The sequence below is a fragment of the Polypterus senegalus genome, chromosome 15 (assembly GCF_016835505.1).
Source record: "Polypterus senegalus isolate Bchr_013 chromosome 15, ASM1683550v1, whole genome shotgun sequence".
In the NCBI taxonomy this organism is placed as follows: Eukaryota; Metazoa; Chordata; class Cladistia; order Polypteriformes; family Polypteridae; genus Polypterus; species Polypterus senegalus.
The window spans coordinates 12,968,240-12,986,318 of NC_053168.1; the positions used below are offsets into that span (position 1 = coordinate 12,968,240).

General features: G+C 35.3%; 1 protein-coding gene across 1 annotated transcript in view; it reads left to right on the plus strand.

Annotated features, from left to right (window-relative positions):
* nsun2 (NOP2/Sun RNA methyltransferase 2) overlaps positions 1-18,079 on the plus strand; it is a 46,682-nt gene that overhangs the window by 22,987 nt on the left and 5,616 nt on the right. Inside the window, exons 9-17 of the mRNA XM_039736710.1 lie at positions 871-1,001; positions 1,116-1,189; positions 1,354-1,484; positions 4,164-4,260; positions 8,591-8,739; positions 10,116-10,208; positions 14,412-14,547; positions 14,655-14,735; positions 15,280-15,418. Coding sequence (XP_039592644.1) covers positions 871-1,001; positions 1,116-1,189; positions 1,354-1,484; positions 4,164-4,260; positions 8,591-8,739; positions 10,116-10,208; positions 14,412-14,547; positions 14,655-14,735; positions 15,280-15,418 — 1,031 coding nt within the window. The remainder of the gene's footprint in view (positions 1-870; positions 1,002-1,115; positions 1,190-1,353; positions 1,485-4,163; positions 4,261-8,590; positions 8,740-10,115; positions 10,209-14,411; positions 14,548-14,654; positions 14,736-15,279; positions 15,419-18,079) is intronic.

An 18,079-nucleotide genomic window follows, 5' to 3' on the forward strand; every position in this document is an offset into this window, starting at 1 on the left:
GCAGTTGACATTCTGGAAAACCGTTTTTACTAACTGTCAGTTAAAGAATAAGTAACGTGAAATGGTTTCTTCAGCAAGACATCCATATCTAGCTGAACTGTTTAATATAACAGAACTGTTTAATATAACATTATGCCCATTACCTGTCCAAAAAGCATATTTGCTCTTTATTGTTGCAGTGAAAAACAATGAAAGCTTGCTCATCACTTCAGGCAGCCTGTCAGAGTTGTTATACTTGGAAAAATATTGATCCCATTGTATTACATTTCAGTCTCCTTGATTATAGTCTGTTTGATCTGTTTGTGTGTATTTTGTTCTAATATGCCTATCCCAAAACACTTAAACGTAGCTGACAAATTCTACTAGGATTGAATAATTGTCTAAACGTTTAACCTTACCTGTTCTCTTGTCAGATTACTGTCTTTTGCATCCAATCTGGCATTTTAACAATGTATCTCATGAGGTTTATTTGGTAAAGGGCTCAGTGACCAAAATGTTTTTGAAAGCTTGTTTTCCTTTTTAGAATTAACAATTTTTAGCTAATGTTTATTATTTTATTGCTTTTAGTAAATCTTTATATGAATTAGCGGTACGGTGTCATTTGAAAATCGTTACATCTTTTGTTAGTATTTCATTTAAACTGATTTTTGTCAATTAAGTGTGTTAATAATACTAAAGATATATGCAATATATGTTTGACACTAATAGTTACTTATAACTCTTGACAAAAATAAAAAAAATATTTCCTGTCTTTTTAGTGACTACTCCCAGTATGTTTTTCTTGGAAATCACACACAGTGCTTTGGCTGTACTAACCCTCCACTAAATCATTTACCAAATTTTTTGATCTTGTCAAATATCTCTATCTAGGCTGCAGCTGCGTATAGCAATTCGTGGAGTAGAACAGCTTGCAGAAGGTGGAAGGATGGTCTATTCTACTTGCTCTTTAAACCCAATTGAGGATGAGGCTGTTATTGCCTCCCTTTTAGAGAAGAGTGAAGGTACATTTTAGCATGTGATTTTAACATGGTAATCAACATTGTTTTGTTTTTTATTTTGGTTTTAACTGCTCTCTCTTTAAAGGATTTTAAGTTGGCTATCTTTTCTTTTCCCAGGTGCTTTAGAACTAGTAGATGCATCTAATGATTTGCCAGGGTTAAAGTGGATGCCAGGCGTAACGTCTTGGAAAGTAAGTGTCTTGTAGTAATCTACGTGTAATTTTAATCACCCCCTCAAAGCTATGTTAGTTGGATTTCTGAATGTGATTAGCAAAATAAATATACCTTAACTTTTAAACATGTCAGTTCACCATTTTATACAATCTTGTTGATTTATTAAATGTTGTATTTTTAGCTAATGACAAGGAATGGCCAGTGGTTTTCAGATTGGTCAGAAGTCCCTCAAGGCTTGCACACACAAATTCGACCTACAATGTTTCCACCCACAGATCCAGAGAAGTTAAAAGAAATGAAATTGGAGAGATGGTACGTTTTCCTTATTTGCCAAGTTTAATTTTTAATTAATTCGGTATGGTTTATTCTTTTAAAGTTCACTTAAGAGCCCGGGGTGTGCATATAACTGTGTATTATCCAAGTTGCTTCTGTTTACTTGGAGGAATATGATCTTGCTTATCGTTTCTCACAATTGTAAGGGTAAGACCTTGATACACCAATATAGTTTTGGGTATATTTTCATTATTTTAATCATATCATTGAGTGTGTTTAGATGTAGATACAAAACTGTGATAATGTGAAAAATACATTTAGGGCAGAAACCTGGTTTCTTAAAGTCCACTTATGGAGTTTTCCTTTGGCAAAGCACTCTGAAGTCATTTAAATATGCTAAAAAAGGTTAAACATCATTAACGGCCCCTGTGAATCCAAAAGCAAGCATGAAGCCTGTGTCTCCAGAGATTGTGCTGCTGAGCTTAGAAATGTATGTTCAGCTCATCAACATAAATTTACAGATTTTCTGAAATTTTGAGACAGATTATATCAGCCAAGAGAAGGAATAATGCGAGTGCTCAAGCATTTGCCTTCTACCTCTTTCCACCCAAGGCTGCTGTATGCAAGTATGAAGCAAATGTAGCAAAGGCCTGGCTTTTCAATGAAAATGCTTATGCATGCAAAGTTTAAAGAGACTCGGACAATTGTGTGGTTTTTTTTTTTTTATATATATAAATTTAATTCAAAATGTCATATACAGTATAACTACACTTTTAAAATACCACCTGTATTTCATTTTAATTTAATGTCTTGAAGAGAAGTTCTGTCTATAAGAAAATTGCTCAGAATTATGCTAAATATTATAGAAATTGTATCAGATTATTCACTTTTAAGAAACAAAATGAATACACACATAATATAACTGTCAATCAACAACATTCATAGCAAATCAAGAATGAATAAAAATGGTTAGAAGTGCAAAGCAGAAATTGCCACAAATGCCAGGTTTTCATATGAAAAAAACTTAAAATTCTACAGACTGGTGGAGCAGAGTGGTTTTGAATGAGCTTAATAACATTGAGTGGAGGGTTGCTTGATGTTGACAAGAAAAATTTGTAAAATTGTGCAGCAAGTTGAGGGATGGAAATGAGAGTCCCTGTTGCTACTGCTTGGCAGTTGTGGAGAGTGGAGATTGATTGATTGACAATCAGCTTTTTGTACACAAATCTATTTATATATATAAAAAAAAAAGTGTAATTGTTATGTAAAGGCATGGCATTGATAATGAGTGACGTAATGGCTATGGATGTGCACAGGCTTAACAGAGTGCAGTAGTCATGTGCAGACTGAGAAATCCTTAACTGCAAACTGGTTAAGAGTTTACATGGCCACATAGCACCAGGACAGGCTTAATATGGGCAGTCGGAACTGAAAGTGTTAGTACAGTATGTAATCATGTGATAAACCATCACAAACATTTTGCTACCCATAGTCCAGAAAGCATTGCAATAAGCCATAAGACAATTTATCCCATATTATACTTTCGCTAAACCTACATGTGCTAATGAACAAAGGTTGTGAGCCACTAGTGTAGAAGATACTACATGAATTACAGTACTGTTTTCAGTAATTTATAGTGTATAGCGACTGGGAGCCCGATCAAACCGGGCTACAAATTCAATGTTTGTGAAATCCATACTTTCTCTGTAAAGAATTATTTGTTTTGTTAAGTCCTTGAAATAATATTGTTATCATGACACTGATTTGTGGTTAAAGTAGACCTTTTCGGCCGCCTCAAGGCACGGGCTGCTCGATTTCTTTCAACCCGTGCTGCATTTGCGGCTGCTCGAGCTTCTTCAGTCGCTTGTGCACAGCTGGCACAATCTCTGTCAGCGTTAGTATCGTTCTGTAGTGTATGTTCATCTGTCCTTTGTGTCCAATTTACACAATTTCTTTCAGCGTTAATAGCATTTGTACCCGTCATTTGTCATCTGTTTGTTGTGCTCGTTGTGTACGTGTGGTCGCATTAGCAAGTCTACGTTCCGCGCCAGTCATGTTACTCCGTTTTCTACGCATCCTTCCCGCGGCCGCTGCTCTTGTGGCTGCTCGAGGTATTGCTGCGAACACCATACATACGGATAGTATCAAATTATATATAAGGATTATAAGAATTGGAATATAAATTTAGAAATCATGATGATAAACTTAATATGCATTTGAGTTTTTTTGGCACATGTCTAAACCCGACTTTATTGTCTAGGCTAATTTATTTGTTTCTTGAACTACTACACAGTGGTAAAAAAAAAAGTTTATTTACAGTTCTGTAAGCAAGGTCCATGTTTTTCCAATTGAATGTTAATATAGTTAGTTTTGCAATTTGCAGGCTGATTCAGTCATTGTCATTACTCATTTAGAGTGTTAATTACATGAAATAAGTTTTTTTTTTTTTTTTTTGTTTCATTTTCTAATAAGTAGGTTTAGCAAAGTTGTGATATCGGTGTAATCAAGTATTCATTCATATGTCATTGTTTAATTCTATAAAATAAAAATGGCTTTCGCTACATATTGGCAATATCTTCATATAGGTTTTTTAGCTGCTATCAATGAGAACCTTTTTATTTTAATATCTTCCTGTCTCCAGCAAGAGTGTTACATATTTAGTTATAAAAACAGCTTTATCTGAGTTAGTAACTTTTGCTCATTTCCTTTCCTTGGCAGCATGAGAATATTGCCTCATCACCAAAACACTGGGGGTTTCTTTGTGGCAGTGCTGGTTAAAAAAGCACCCATGCCATGGAATAAGCGACAGCCAAAGGTAAACTATTTTTAAACTGTAGATTACTGAAAAATGGGATTAGCTACACACGGCTAAGGAAAAAGAATAGATCTCGCTTAGTTAACATGTTTTTTTTTTTTTTTAACAATTTTAGAAAGAGTGAGAGCTTTGTCAAAATTGCAGGCAAATCAAGCTCCATCACAGAACTTGTTTCAGATTATGGACTGTATAAATAATAGCAGATCTTTATTGGAAAAACTTTGTTGCAAAAGCTGTGCAATATGGCAGGTAAAACACAGAAGTCCTTTCTTTGGAATACCTTACAGTTTACAAAATTATCCCAGCAAATGTGGCGTAAAGATGAATCTTTTCTATGCCTTTTGTAGTGTTTCTTTTTGATAGGACCTTTGAGACAGCAATCTATAGTAGTTGTCATACTTTTTCTAACGCATTTCTCCATAGATATTCACATGCAAACCATGGGGTGTGAACTGTCTTTTAGGATGGAGGTGGCAGGGTAGACCTATGTTTGTTTCATTTCTAGTGGCAGCTGATTAGTGAACACTGTAATTAGAGTACTGCATCATTTCATTTGTTAACCTTTTACTTTTAATGACCAGCATATTGAGTCAAAAGCACTCCCAGATTGCTCCTAGCCTTATGCTTTATTTATGGTTATTACTCTCGACTCATAAGTTATGATAGGGATATGTGGAGTCTTCCACTTTTGGTGAGCTGATAGTTGCAAACAGAAATATTAATGTGTCATTGATAAAGTTGAGCTTTTATTTGTGCTTTATTTTCTCCATTAAAGAAGAATAGTTTAGATAGATACTTTATTAATCCCAAGGGGAAATTCACATACTCGAGCAGCAGCATACTGATAAAAAAACAATATTAAATTAAGGAGTGATAAAAATTTAGACAAAAGGTAAAACAGACAGTAACTTTGTATAATGTTAACGTTTACCTCCCTGGGTGGAATTGAACAGTCGCATAATGTGGGGGAGGAACGATCTCCTCAGTCTGTCAGTGGAGCAGGACAGTGACTAGTTTAACAGCTTCACACAAAACAACAGGACATAGAAAACCACTGTGAAAGTAGTCTCCGTGGTTTACATCCCTCCAACCAGGGGTCCTTGATATTGCTTCTTGAATAGAGGGCCTATTTGTAACATGCTCCATCCACCTCTGAACAATATAGCGATTTTTCATAAACAATGGCTTGGCTGAGACTGTGTTCCTTGACTGAGGCCGTATTTTGCTGAAACTTTCATTTCAAACCTTTGCATTTTCCTTTGCCTTTTAGTTAAGCAAAACCATACATAAGGTTACCTTTTAACATAATATATTTCTTTCATTTTTTACAGTTGACTTCATGTACCATGCTCTTTAGTTCAGAGAGGTAACATCTCTCTATTATAAAAAGAAATCCTGGAAAGCAAAAGCAAGGCAACGGTACGTGATCTTCTCGGAAGTTCTCGGTAGACATTTAAAAGACCCGTGAGACAAAAGAGACTTGCCATGGAGCGTCTTGCGGGGACCATAAACATGAGACTTGGTGCCAAGAGTTTGTCCCAGGGCCATCTCACGGGGACTTGGAACATGAGATTCTTGAAACACACGCCCTACTTACAAACGATAAGAGCACACCCATCAAAAAACAATCGCAGTAAAAGCACATAGTGCACACAGATCATGTGCTCTCAACACATATAAAGCATATAAGGACAGTATGGAGAATAGAGACCCAAAGGCGTTGGAGAGAAAAAAAGGCAGATAAGAGATTATGAAAGCAGTGGAATTCAAAAGGCTCAAATAAACGATGGCGCGATACACATGCAGAGGAAGGTACAGAATATGAAAGCAGTAAAATTAGAAAGTATTGTAGCGTCCCAGCCAGGTGTAGGCCTTTTTGGTTTTAAGTGGATGTTCGGTCCGATTGAGGGAGGGTACAGCACAGAAGACTGAGAGCGGAGTATTGATTGATGCAGTGGCGGGGGAGGGGGATGAGATGCAGGGGATAAGGGATAGGAGAGGGTGCTAGAAAGTTGTTTGGGGTTACGAAGTCAGCGGTTGTTCAAGTAAAACTTTTGTGACATTTTATCATGTCAGTCCGTACAGTATCAAAGAAAAGATTGCATTACTGAAAAAAAAAGGTGATTAATCATCAAAACCAGGTGTAATTGACAAAATAGCAGGATAAATCGAGGTCAGAAATAAAAGGCAAAGAGTAGACAACAAAGTCATTTCACATTCACATCATTCAATGCATAGAACGTGGATTTACACAATAATAGACCATATACTATGAGAATCTGTGGTCCCGGAACAGTTAAAGCAACGACAAGCTGAATTTCAAAGAATACACAATTCGGTCAGGTGTGTATTTGTGATCACAGGGAAGCGTTGCAAATTTTAACAGGCAAAAAGAAAGGTAATGTAGTATATATTCCGCGAATATCATTACACATCAAAGGAGATCGTGATATGCCATTCGTATTAAAATGTTTACAGTTTACCGTGAGAATAGCTTTTGCTATCACAATCAATAAATCACAGGGACAAACATTAGGAAAAGTCGGATTATTTATTAGAGAAACAGAAACAATATTCACTCATGGGCAGTTACACCTTGCGTTGTCACAATGTGTCTCCAAATATATTGTTTTTAATGAATCTTTTAAGTAAAAGTGCAAATAATGAAATTGAAACAATTCCAAAGAAAAAAAATTAAAATTATATATCCGATTAACCAAACACCAGGGTTGGCAAGCGAATCCCCTTAGTTGTATAAATGTCCGTACCTCTCTCTTCATGTAGCTTACTTGGTTTTAACGCCCAAAAGTTTCTCGGACTTACAATTATATGTAAAATGGCATCTAAACAAAAGGCTGTAAGGCCAGTTTTAGAACAAACTGAACCTGAACCATTATTTGAATTGAGCGGTAGAGGTGACAGCCTGAATGAGCCTTCAGACATTGACACAGTGAAACTGATGCGTATGGCACTGTACAGCTGAACTGCGATGATATGCCTGGTGGCTTTAGTCACTTAAAGCTACAGTTGTGTGCAATATCTACGTGGTATAAAGAACAATAGGTTTGGGACTTCATGAAGAAACAAGAAAGTTACTAGCCCCCTAACTAAGCATTGTTCCCAATATAACCACTGTGTTTGTGTCTGGGAATTGTGGAAGTCATTAAGCCTTGTGCTGTGGTAGCCTACAGTAACACAGTAGACATATCCATTGTGCCTGTCGGGCACAGATATTCTACCTTTTCTTGCTCTAACAGAGAAACCTTATAAGAAAAGTGTTCATGGAAACCCTTCTACTATTGCAACATCAGGCTGTGTGTTGGTGACTTTGTCAGAATATATCATATGAAGGATGTGTAGTAAATTTTATTCGGTACAACAGTGGACACTAGACTTATCTTTCCTACTTACTATACTTATGTTGACGCTTTGGTATTTACATATTTCTGTAACATGTATTAGAATTTTTTCTTGTTGAAAAAATCCTACATTTTTGGCTCATTTTCAGGTGGGTAAACATAATTTTTAAGGAGGTTAATAGCATTGGCCCAAATAACAGAGCAAGATGCAGAAGATGGGAAGATATGGAAAAAGATGATCCGCTGTGGCAACCCCTAACGGGAGCAGCCGAAAGAAGAATATCATTTCCCCAAATTCATTAGTTTTCCTCTGTAAATGTGATCCAGTACTTAAATTACAAAAGTTGTTTCCTTTTAAGTATAGCACTGGTGTTATATGTGCTGCTTCACATTTCAGTGAAGCTGGATTGGAGCTATAGCCTGATCATTTTCTCTAGTCTGCATATTCTTCTTTTACCATAGTTTTTATTTATTTTTCTTCAGGGACTAGTTTTAAATGAATGCGTTACACCTTTTATAGTGCAGGGTAATGTAACTACTAAGAATATATTAAATCAGAGTTATATTTTTCTTAATTTTTCATCATGTTCAGTATTTTATACCAGTCCCTGTATAGTCTGCATATTGTAATGTAATGCTAAATGAGTATAAAATTAATTTTGACATAAAGTGAATGCAAAAAGATTAATTTTGACTGTTTGAATGGTTCAGCAATAATGAAGCACCAAGAAAAGTAAACTGTATGATACAAATAACATAATTTGTATACCCGTTATAGATAGTCATTAGTTTATTTTTGAGTACTCAAGACAAACTGTGTTGATGCCATCAACAAGACTTTGTTTCTATCGAGATTATACATTTTGAATAGCTTGCTACATTTTTATCATTTACATTTGCCATCTTTTTTTTTTATTTATTAAATAAAATGTCTTCATTTAAAGCTTTCTATGCTAATATTTATTTTATAGCTGAGAAATAAAGACACAAAATCAGCTGCTCCAGTGGATACGACCCCAGCAGAGTCTGCTGAAGATGTAATGAAAGCTGCAGCGGAGGACAAACCAAACGACCTTGAGGAGCCCCAGGAGAGTGCTGTCAAGCAAGACGGAGTGTGTGGGTGAGAAAATTGCTTTGCAGCTTGCATATAAACCAGTAAAGTTCCAAAGGTTGTACTCTGCAAAGAGATCTTTGTGTGTAATGTTGCTTTCTGAGTTTCGAGACCAAAGGACTTTTTATAAATTGACATGGGTTATAAGGAAAGATAACAGTAGAATTATTGCACATTTATTTCTGGGAAAATGATTAATTTCTTTAATTCAGAATTGTTGCAAATGATTCATGGACAGGCAAAGATAAGTTATTAAGCAGATGAACAACTTACTCCACAACCACCTTATGTTTGGTTTGCAAGTCTAAAGAAGTAATTTCTTTTTGAAAATCATATTTAGTATTCTGTTTCCACCTTAAAAACACTATTTTTTATAGTGGGTTTTAGGTTTATTTTAAACTTCTTTACCACTAGGAGATTCAAACTTAACATTCATAAATGATTTGATTTTTTTAAAATAGCACAGGAGTCAATAACCCTATTGGTTAAACTAGCTTAATAAGAATGCTGAGCCTCAATTTAAATTTATAGGTTTCATAATTATATATGAAACACACCTTTCCTTTACCTACTGTTATTTGTAGTCTATGATGACAATTCATTTTAAGGTTAATTGTTGGTAGGATAGCGTATGAATGCAATTTTAGTTAGTTTCGCTTGTAGGTATTATTTGATTATAAATGTTTTATTTAGTGGTTTTTGCTCTAGGGTAAGTATGTATATAAAACTATCAACCGTAAAACTGTCATAAAACCTAATTTGCCTTTTAAGAATAAATAGATTTGGATCTTCACAGAGGAGAAGATTCTTACAGAAAATTTACCATATATAAGTCTAGAACATGAGACATATCTATGATGATCTCGTTAAGACATTTTGATCTTACTGACTGTCTATCCTGCAGCTTTATTCGTTTTTTAGCTCATTTTATCAAAATGGAAGAAATTAAAATTTTATAACCCTAAATATATTTGACTATTTTTAGCATAATAGAAGGGTAGTAGAAAATGGGTGTTACTGGTTATTTAATTTATTCATTAAATTGTTAATATACTACTTTATATGAACACATTAAATCCGTTCTAGTGACGTTAATGAAACAAAAACAGAAAGCTATCAACATAGCAGTACAACGAATCATGGATATCTTAATACTGATACTCGCTTATTAAAACCATATTTTTGAAGTACTATGAAAGATGTATTTAATTGTATTTGAGGTAATTCTTATGGCCCCTTTTTTCTTAAGTTTTAAATAAATGTCATAATATATTGCTGCTAGATTACAGTTTGTTGTTGTATCTGACAAGGCCTATTTGTACCCACTTTTTTTGTGCATTACAGATGCAAAAACCCTCTTGACATGAAACACTTTCTAATTCTAGTCCACCACCATCAAAGAAGATGAAACTGTTTGGCTTCAAAGAAGATCCGTTTGTGTTCTTGTCAGAGGATGATCCTGTATTTGTACCAATTCAGTAAGCATGATTCCTAATAACTAGTCAGCCAAGATGATTGACTTAAAATATCTGTGTACTAATAATTCAAACTAATGTAACAAACTAATTATTATGAAAATAACTGAAAATTTTCCAGTTACTTTTAGATTTATTGGGTCATGTCATTGTTTTAAAGACGATTAATTTTTGCAGTTTTATTTTTCTGAAATCTGGCTAATGAACAAGAGACAAGATACTGCCATATAGTAATATGGTTTTTCTATTTGTGGTATGGATCAGACTGAACTGTAGGATAAGAGGAGTGTGTTTTTGGTAAACAATGTGTAGTGCATGATTGTTAAAACTCTTTAAAAACACTTTAATTGAGATGTAGTATTTAATGATCATCAGTTTTATCTTTCAAGTTCTCCAGTGTTGTGTTTTTGTTTTGGGGCTATGTCCCCCACTACTGTTTTGTCAGTTAAAATGACATACATAATTACGGAATATGAATTTTAGTACACATATATGTTTCCTGGGTGCTTCAACAAAACACACATTTCATGAAAATGTTCTTTAAATGTATGTCGCCTGCCTCGCAAGTGCGCTAATACTCTGGATAACAGTTACACCCTAGTAAAACTCACTTTTTTTAGGTCTTTTCAATATCCTGTTTGCACTCCTACTGCAAACTTGGAATCAGAAACAAAGGTTTGTAAACTGGGCACGAAAAATAGTTCAGTGCTAGATTAAAGAGACAGAGAAAGAAAATCGCAGGTCTGCATTGGGTCTTAAGGATATATTTGGAGATTACTGTTCAAATCTGGATGTGTGTGCAAACATTGCCAAGGAATTCATCAAAAACCATGTGGACAATTATGTGCCGTACACCAAAAACGAACATAGTCAGCATGTCTCCTAAGAAAAAACAGTAGATCACCAGTGACATCAGGAACTCACTGTAGACATGCAGCAGTGCACTTTAGTCGACAATATGGAGACATTAAAGAAATCCAGGTATGATCCAAAGCAATTTAAATGACTAAATGTCATTGAGGGGATTGACTGTAAACTTAGTATAGCAGCAGTAATGATTCACACAAGCTTTGACTGGTTTAAAGATGTTTATGGATTAGAAGGTGAAGCTTAATCCAGGCCTTTCCTATTGAATTTAATGTCTTTGTTGCTTGTTTAGATCAAAGCAAGCAGATCACCATTCAATTGCCTGAAGCACCTTATAATTTATCCTTGTGTGTTCCGTGCATTATGCAAACATCATTTTAAAAGAGTTAACACTCATAAGGCACCTTATTTTGATGGAATTTGGAGCAGCATTTTTTGAGTCAATTTGCAGCCAATTGGCTGATGCCTTCAGTGACATCTTTAATATTTCACTGAAGGAATCTGTGGTCCCCACTTCCTTTGTTTATTTTATTTACTTAATTTATCCCTGTGTCTAGGATTAAAAATGATGACTTTTTTAATGACCAGTGATACTTACTCCAAGCATGATGAACTGTCTCAGGATATTGGTACTAAGACATGTTAAGCGTGATGTACTATAAAATTAGGACCAACTTCAGTTTACGTTTTGTCACTAGTCCACAAAGGATACCATATCCTGTGTGTTTCATGTCTTCTTTGCACATCTGGATATTAAACTCCCAATAATGAGTTCTGTATAAACACTTTAGCTTATCATTTAACACTACTGTACTATGAAACTTTTGAACTTATAACTTAATGCCAGCTCTTTTAACTGGACTTTGGTCTTCCTACCTCACATCTTCCGTGCTCATCATCGACAGAGACATCATTTCTGTGCTATATTTTCACATCTGACTGTGACCAAATGCAGGTCTAACTCAGTCATGAAACTTTCTGATATTTCTGTCAAAGGCCTGATCATCAGTAATGATTATTTTGCTTACAGAGAATAGGTTTACCTGGTGACAGTGTCAGAAAAGCAATCTCACGCTTAAAATGAGCAACACCAAGGAACTGGTCATAGTCTTTAGGAAGTAGCCCACACTTCTGTTTCAGAGAGGATGCTGTTGAGAAAGTGGGCAGCGATAAAATTGTTGGATTGACCATCATTGATGAACTGATGTGGGGTACTAGTCATTTAGACTTCTATCAAGAAGGCTTACAAATACCATTGCTTCCCCCTGTGTTTGTTGAAAGCTTGGATTTTGCTGTCTGTTCTCTCCAATTCCTACAGTTGCACAGTGGAGACCATTCTCACTAGATGTATAACCTCCTGATATGCCACCTGCTTGGATCAAAATTGAAAAGCCTTGTAGAAGGTGTTGGAATGTGTGGGTTATAACATTCGACTGTACTAAATACTGGCTGAAACTTCTTATTGCTGTTCATACAGACCTTTTAGTTTTCCTAATGCTATCATTAATTGATTCATTTCCATTTGAAGAGTTTGTGCCCCATGCACTGCAGGTTCCTCTCTCCTGTGACCAAAACTGTTACGCTGTGGCTCCTTGCTATATTTGGATAAAGCAGTTTTCAGAATAAGTCCATTATTTTTACTTGTATTTATTTATAATAAGAGAAGCCCCTTTTTTGATCATTATGCCTGTCAGTCTGTCCCCATAAAACATATTGGCTCCATTTGGCACATTTCAAGAAAACTTGTTGTTGACAGTTCAGTTTTTGTTGAGATATCTCGAGCAGCATGTGCTGTACAAAGTTTTGAAATGTGTAACTTTTACATTAAAAAGCATTGGTCAGTTTGCAAACCTGCCTGACTTGAAACATATAAACAACTTTTTCAGCTTCTCAAATTTTGGGGAGGTGCATGCACATGCAAGCTGCTTATTTAGAAGCTCACATCTTTCTGGTTTGGGTTAACTGTAAAAGTAATAAAGTCTAAGCATAGATGAAACTAATGTATACTCTGTTTATATTGCAATAATCCAGCTACATTATCTGCACATTATTATTGTAAAAAATTGAGTCTGTAAACTTGCAGGTACAAGTTTTTTTTTTTTAACTAAACAATTCCCTGGATGGTGCAGTTCACCTAAGTAATACAAATGTAAGATGTGTTCAGAAAGGGAACCTGAAGTTGATGTGCAATCGGCAGATCAGAGCTTCTTTCCATTCAGGAAGGACTGCACTGTGGTGAACAGATTCTACAGAGCATGATGAGGCTGATTAAGCCCAGGTAGCAAGGAGAGAGCAGGATACCATGCTTTACCATGCTAAGAGTTGATTAAATGATTAACCTTGAGCTTGGTTACAGTTTATCTTTGCCCCTTGAGCCACCTTTGCTTTGGTGAATTTTGAGCCTGAAATTCAAATTATAAGATGTGTCCCCTTTGATTTTCCCATTATAAAATGAATTGGTTCCTTTCCAAGTTCTTAGTTACATAATTTGAATGAATTACTGAGTTGTAACTAATCTTAATAGATATACAGAGAACTTATTTCAGATGATTTTCTGAAGTAATATTGATAGTGAGTTTTTGCTACTATTTTGTGTTTATAGTTGTTTTTCTTTTTAACTTCACTTTTACAACTAGTGGTCCAGTATTGTTACTAAGGTGCATTATTTACTGCACTAAATGCCTGTTGGGTGGTTATTTTTTATTTCCTCTTCTTTGGAATCCCTTTTCTATAAACAAAAGTACTTTATGTATTTAAATGAAAAGTAAACGCTTGTATTACATAATTATTTATGTAGCACTAGAGCTCTTGATCTGCTATCCAACAATCTTACCTTGAAATTTCAAAAGAGAATTTAGCTCTCCATACGGTATACTACTTCAGAAAATGTTATATTTAAGAAATTCTAGCAACAGTCACAGACTCTCAGAAACTAACACATCAAACAATATAATTTTTTAATTCCTTGAATTTGACTCCTCTCTTTGAAAATGTACTGAGCCACACAAGCCTTTTTGGGCTCCATTTTTAAGTACATGAGATTATAAAGTATTGGTTAATTGCAGATATTTAATGTAGTCTACATGGAATATTTTATTATTGCTGTTATTTTTGAATGATTCATCAAAACATGTAATTACACAAAAATGTGATAACTGACTCGTTGAAGTAAATAAAACGATAATATGATTCAACTTTCAAATAAGTTAGTCTCCAAATGCACCTAAATGCTGCACCATGTGAACATTTTCTAACTTTTTTTAATTTACTCTTAAGTTTACAAAGACAACTGCCTGTCCTGTGTACATTTTTCCATATAACGTGAATTTCTGTGTGCAGGAAATTTTACAGCTTGTCACCCAACTTTCCAAAGCTTAATGTGTTGACAAGGACTCATGAAGGGAAAAAAAGACGTCTTTATGTGGTCTCCAAGGAGTTGAGAAATGTAATGCTCAATAATTGTGACCGCATAAAGGTGAGCTTCTAATTATTTTTTTTCTAAATATACTGCATATTTTTTTAATATTAAATTTTAAACAAAATATTTTTTTTTTGTGTAAATTGCTTTCCATATTATTTTAGGTGATAAATACTGGTGTCAAAGTGTGGTCCCGAAATGATGATGGAGAGCAATTTGGATGTCCGTTCAGGCTTGCACAGGAGGTGAGTCTTAGTGTTTTATTTTAGAACTGTATTGTTTTCCAAGTAGAATCCAGATACATTGCTGCAGCAGTGGGTGATATTTTCTTGCTAGTGCTGTTGGAAAGTATGGAGGATACCACAGAAATCATTTAGCACTGGCTATTTTCAAAAAGATAGCTTTGGTAAGTGGTTTCAAGATTGGTGGCTGTAACATCAGATAAAAAGAGCTTCCAGATTCAACTATGGCAGTAATTACTGACTATTTAACTGTGCCATTGACACACAATTATAAGTCTGGATCAAACTTGCATTATGGCTTGAGCAGTGGGGTGGGGATGGCTCTGATATGCCAAATGTTGCTGGCTGTCACATGACCTAATACATTTGTCATTAACAAGTGTCTGAGTTGTATTATGCAATTATTTAATTGTAGCAGTAAATCTGAAAAACTTTATATTTTAGATGTGGTAATTATTTAAGGATATAGGCTTAAATTGTTGTTTTGTTTTTTAATAAATATTCTCTTACAAATTGTTTTATTTTTCCTTTTTTTCCCCTCCATTAGGGTATTTACACTCTGTTCCCATATATAAATGCTAGAATAGTCAGTGTTTCGGTTAATGACATCAAGGTGTTATTAACAGAAGAAAAGCCCCACATAGAGAAACTGGGAGCAGAAGCACAGGCACAGGCAAAGAAATTAGGTGAGTCTTATTTATTACTACTTTTAAACCTAGTATATGTACTTTATACTAACATCCTCTAAAAGTCGCAGAAAACTATTTTTTGAGATCATATTTGAGCCACTTATTTATACAGCTCTTAAATTTATAAATATTTTATTCAAATGCTGTTAAATATGACAAAGAAAACACTGGAACATTCTGTCTAAGTATGTTTTTAATGTGTTGTATATTGTACCTAAACAAGAGTTATTTGTTCTCTTTAAAATGCCCAATCTTTGCTTTGAAACAAATAGTTAAAAGGATTATTTCATTCAAAAGTGTAACTGTAAAATGATCATACTATAATTTATAAGGCAAGCTTGGAGACTTTTTTGGTCCTGTCGGAGATGTAAAGTGCTGTGTTACTGAGGCCATGAAGTATCATGTCTTCACCCACTAAGGCTGATGTCACATTACGTGAGTTCTAGTTGTACAGAATGTCAGATTAGCTGACTGAATGCACAGATTGCCTAGCTGGACCATGTAAATTTTACGTCTGCAAATCGCTGGTTGTCGCATTTAATGATCTTCAGTAGTCAATAGCTTGCTGCTTGATGGAGCTGGTGCTATATGAAGGGTTAATTGCTGTGGCCAGTTCAACCGAAATCTTGCCTGTTAATTTTCTTACCCTTCTTTCATAATATCTAAAACAGGATATACCTGTATCAAACACACTAGCTTCTCATCTTTTTCTGAGGTCCAAAGCCCTCAAGCTGCCTGATAGAGTCAGTGCAATATGAAGGTTTAATAGCTGTTTTGAGTTCAGCTGGCATCCCAAACCCGCTTTACAACAACAACATTTATTTATATAGCACATTTTCATACAAACAGTAGCTCAAAGTGCTTTACATAATAAAGAATAAAAAAATAAAAGACAAAAAGAAAACAAAATAAATCAACATTAATTAACATCGAATAAGAGTAAGGTTCAATGGCCAGGGGGGACAGGGTTCTTGCGGAAGGGCTTGATGATGATGATGGTCACGTAGACTTCTGCCTTTTAATCCATCCATCATTGTTGGAGCCTCATGAAGCTTTTGAGTAGGTGGAGGTGGCGCAGGCCACCACCACAAAGAAACCGGAAAAAGAAACCGAAAAGAGAGTAGGGGTCAGTACGGATTTTAGAGCCACCATGAGTAGTTATTATAAGGAAATTGAACATACAGAGTATCAGGATTAAGTTAAATTAAATTAAATTGAAGTTATAGAAAGGCCATGTTAAAGTAATATGTTTTCAGCAGTGTTTTAAACTGCTCTACTGTATTAGCCCGGCGAATTCCTATTGGCAGGCTATTCCAGATTTTAGGTGCATAGCAGCAGAAGGCCGCCTCACAACTTCTTTTAAGTTTTGTTCTTGGAATTCTAAGGAGACCTTCATTTGAGGATCTGAGGTTACGATTTGGAATCTAAGGTGTCAGACATTCCGATATATAAGATGGGGCGAGATTATTTAAGGCTTTATAAACCATAAGCAGTATTTTAAAGTCAATCCTGAATGACACAGGTAACCAGTGTAGTGACATCAAAACTGGAGTAATGTGTTCGGATTTTCTTTTCCTAGTTAGGATTCTAGCACCTGCATTCTGCGCTAGTTGCAAACGATTTATGTCTTTTTTTGGGTAGTCCTGAGAGGAGTGCGTTACAGTAATCTAGTCGACTGAAAACAAACGCGTGAACTAATTTCTCAGCATCTTTCAGTGATATAAGAGGTCTAACTTTACTTATGTTTCTTAAGTGAAAAAATGCTGTCCTAGTGATCTGATTAATATGCGATTTAAAATTCAGATTACAGTCAACAATTACCCCTAAGCTTTTTACCTCCGTCTTGACTTTTAATCCTAATGTATCCAGTTTATTTCTAAAAGCCCCATTGTATCCATTATTGCTAATCACTAAGATTTCAGTTTTCTCTTTATTTAACTTGAGAAAGTTACTATTCATCCATTCTGAGATACAAGTCAGACAATTCTGTTAGTGAATCAATAGAATCGGGGTCATCAGGTGCTATTGATAAATACAGCTGTGTGTCATCAGCATAGCTGTGGTAGCTCACATTGTGCTCTGAGATAATCTGACCTAACGGAAGCATGTAGATTGAGAATAACAGCGGACCCAGGATAGAGCCTTGTGAACACCATATTGGATATCATGTGTCTTCGAGTTGTAGTTACCACAACTAACAAAAAATTTTCTCCCTGTCAGGTAGGATTCAAACCAATTTAAGACCGTGCCAGAGAGGCCCACCCATTGACTAAGGCGATTTCTAAGAATGTTGTGATCAATGGTGTCAAATGCAGCACTCGGATCTAAGAGGATGAGAACAGATAGATGGCCTCTGTCTGCATTCACTCGCAAATCATTTACTACTTTAACGAGTGCCGTTTCTGTGCTGTGATTTGTTCTAAAACCCGGCTGAAATTTATCCAGAATAGCAGGTTTATTGAGGTGGTTATTTAACTGCATAATGACTGCCTTCTCTAGAACTTTACTTAAGAGAGGCAGGTTAGAGATGGGTCTAAAATTTTCAAGAGCCGAGGGGGCAAGATTATGTTTCTTAAGAAGGGGTTTAACTACAGCAGTCTTAAGACAGTCTGGGAAGACCCCCGTATCTAATGACGAATTTACTATGTCAAGAATATT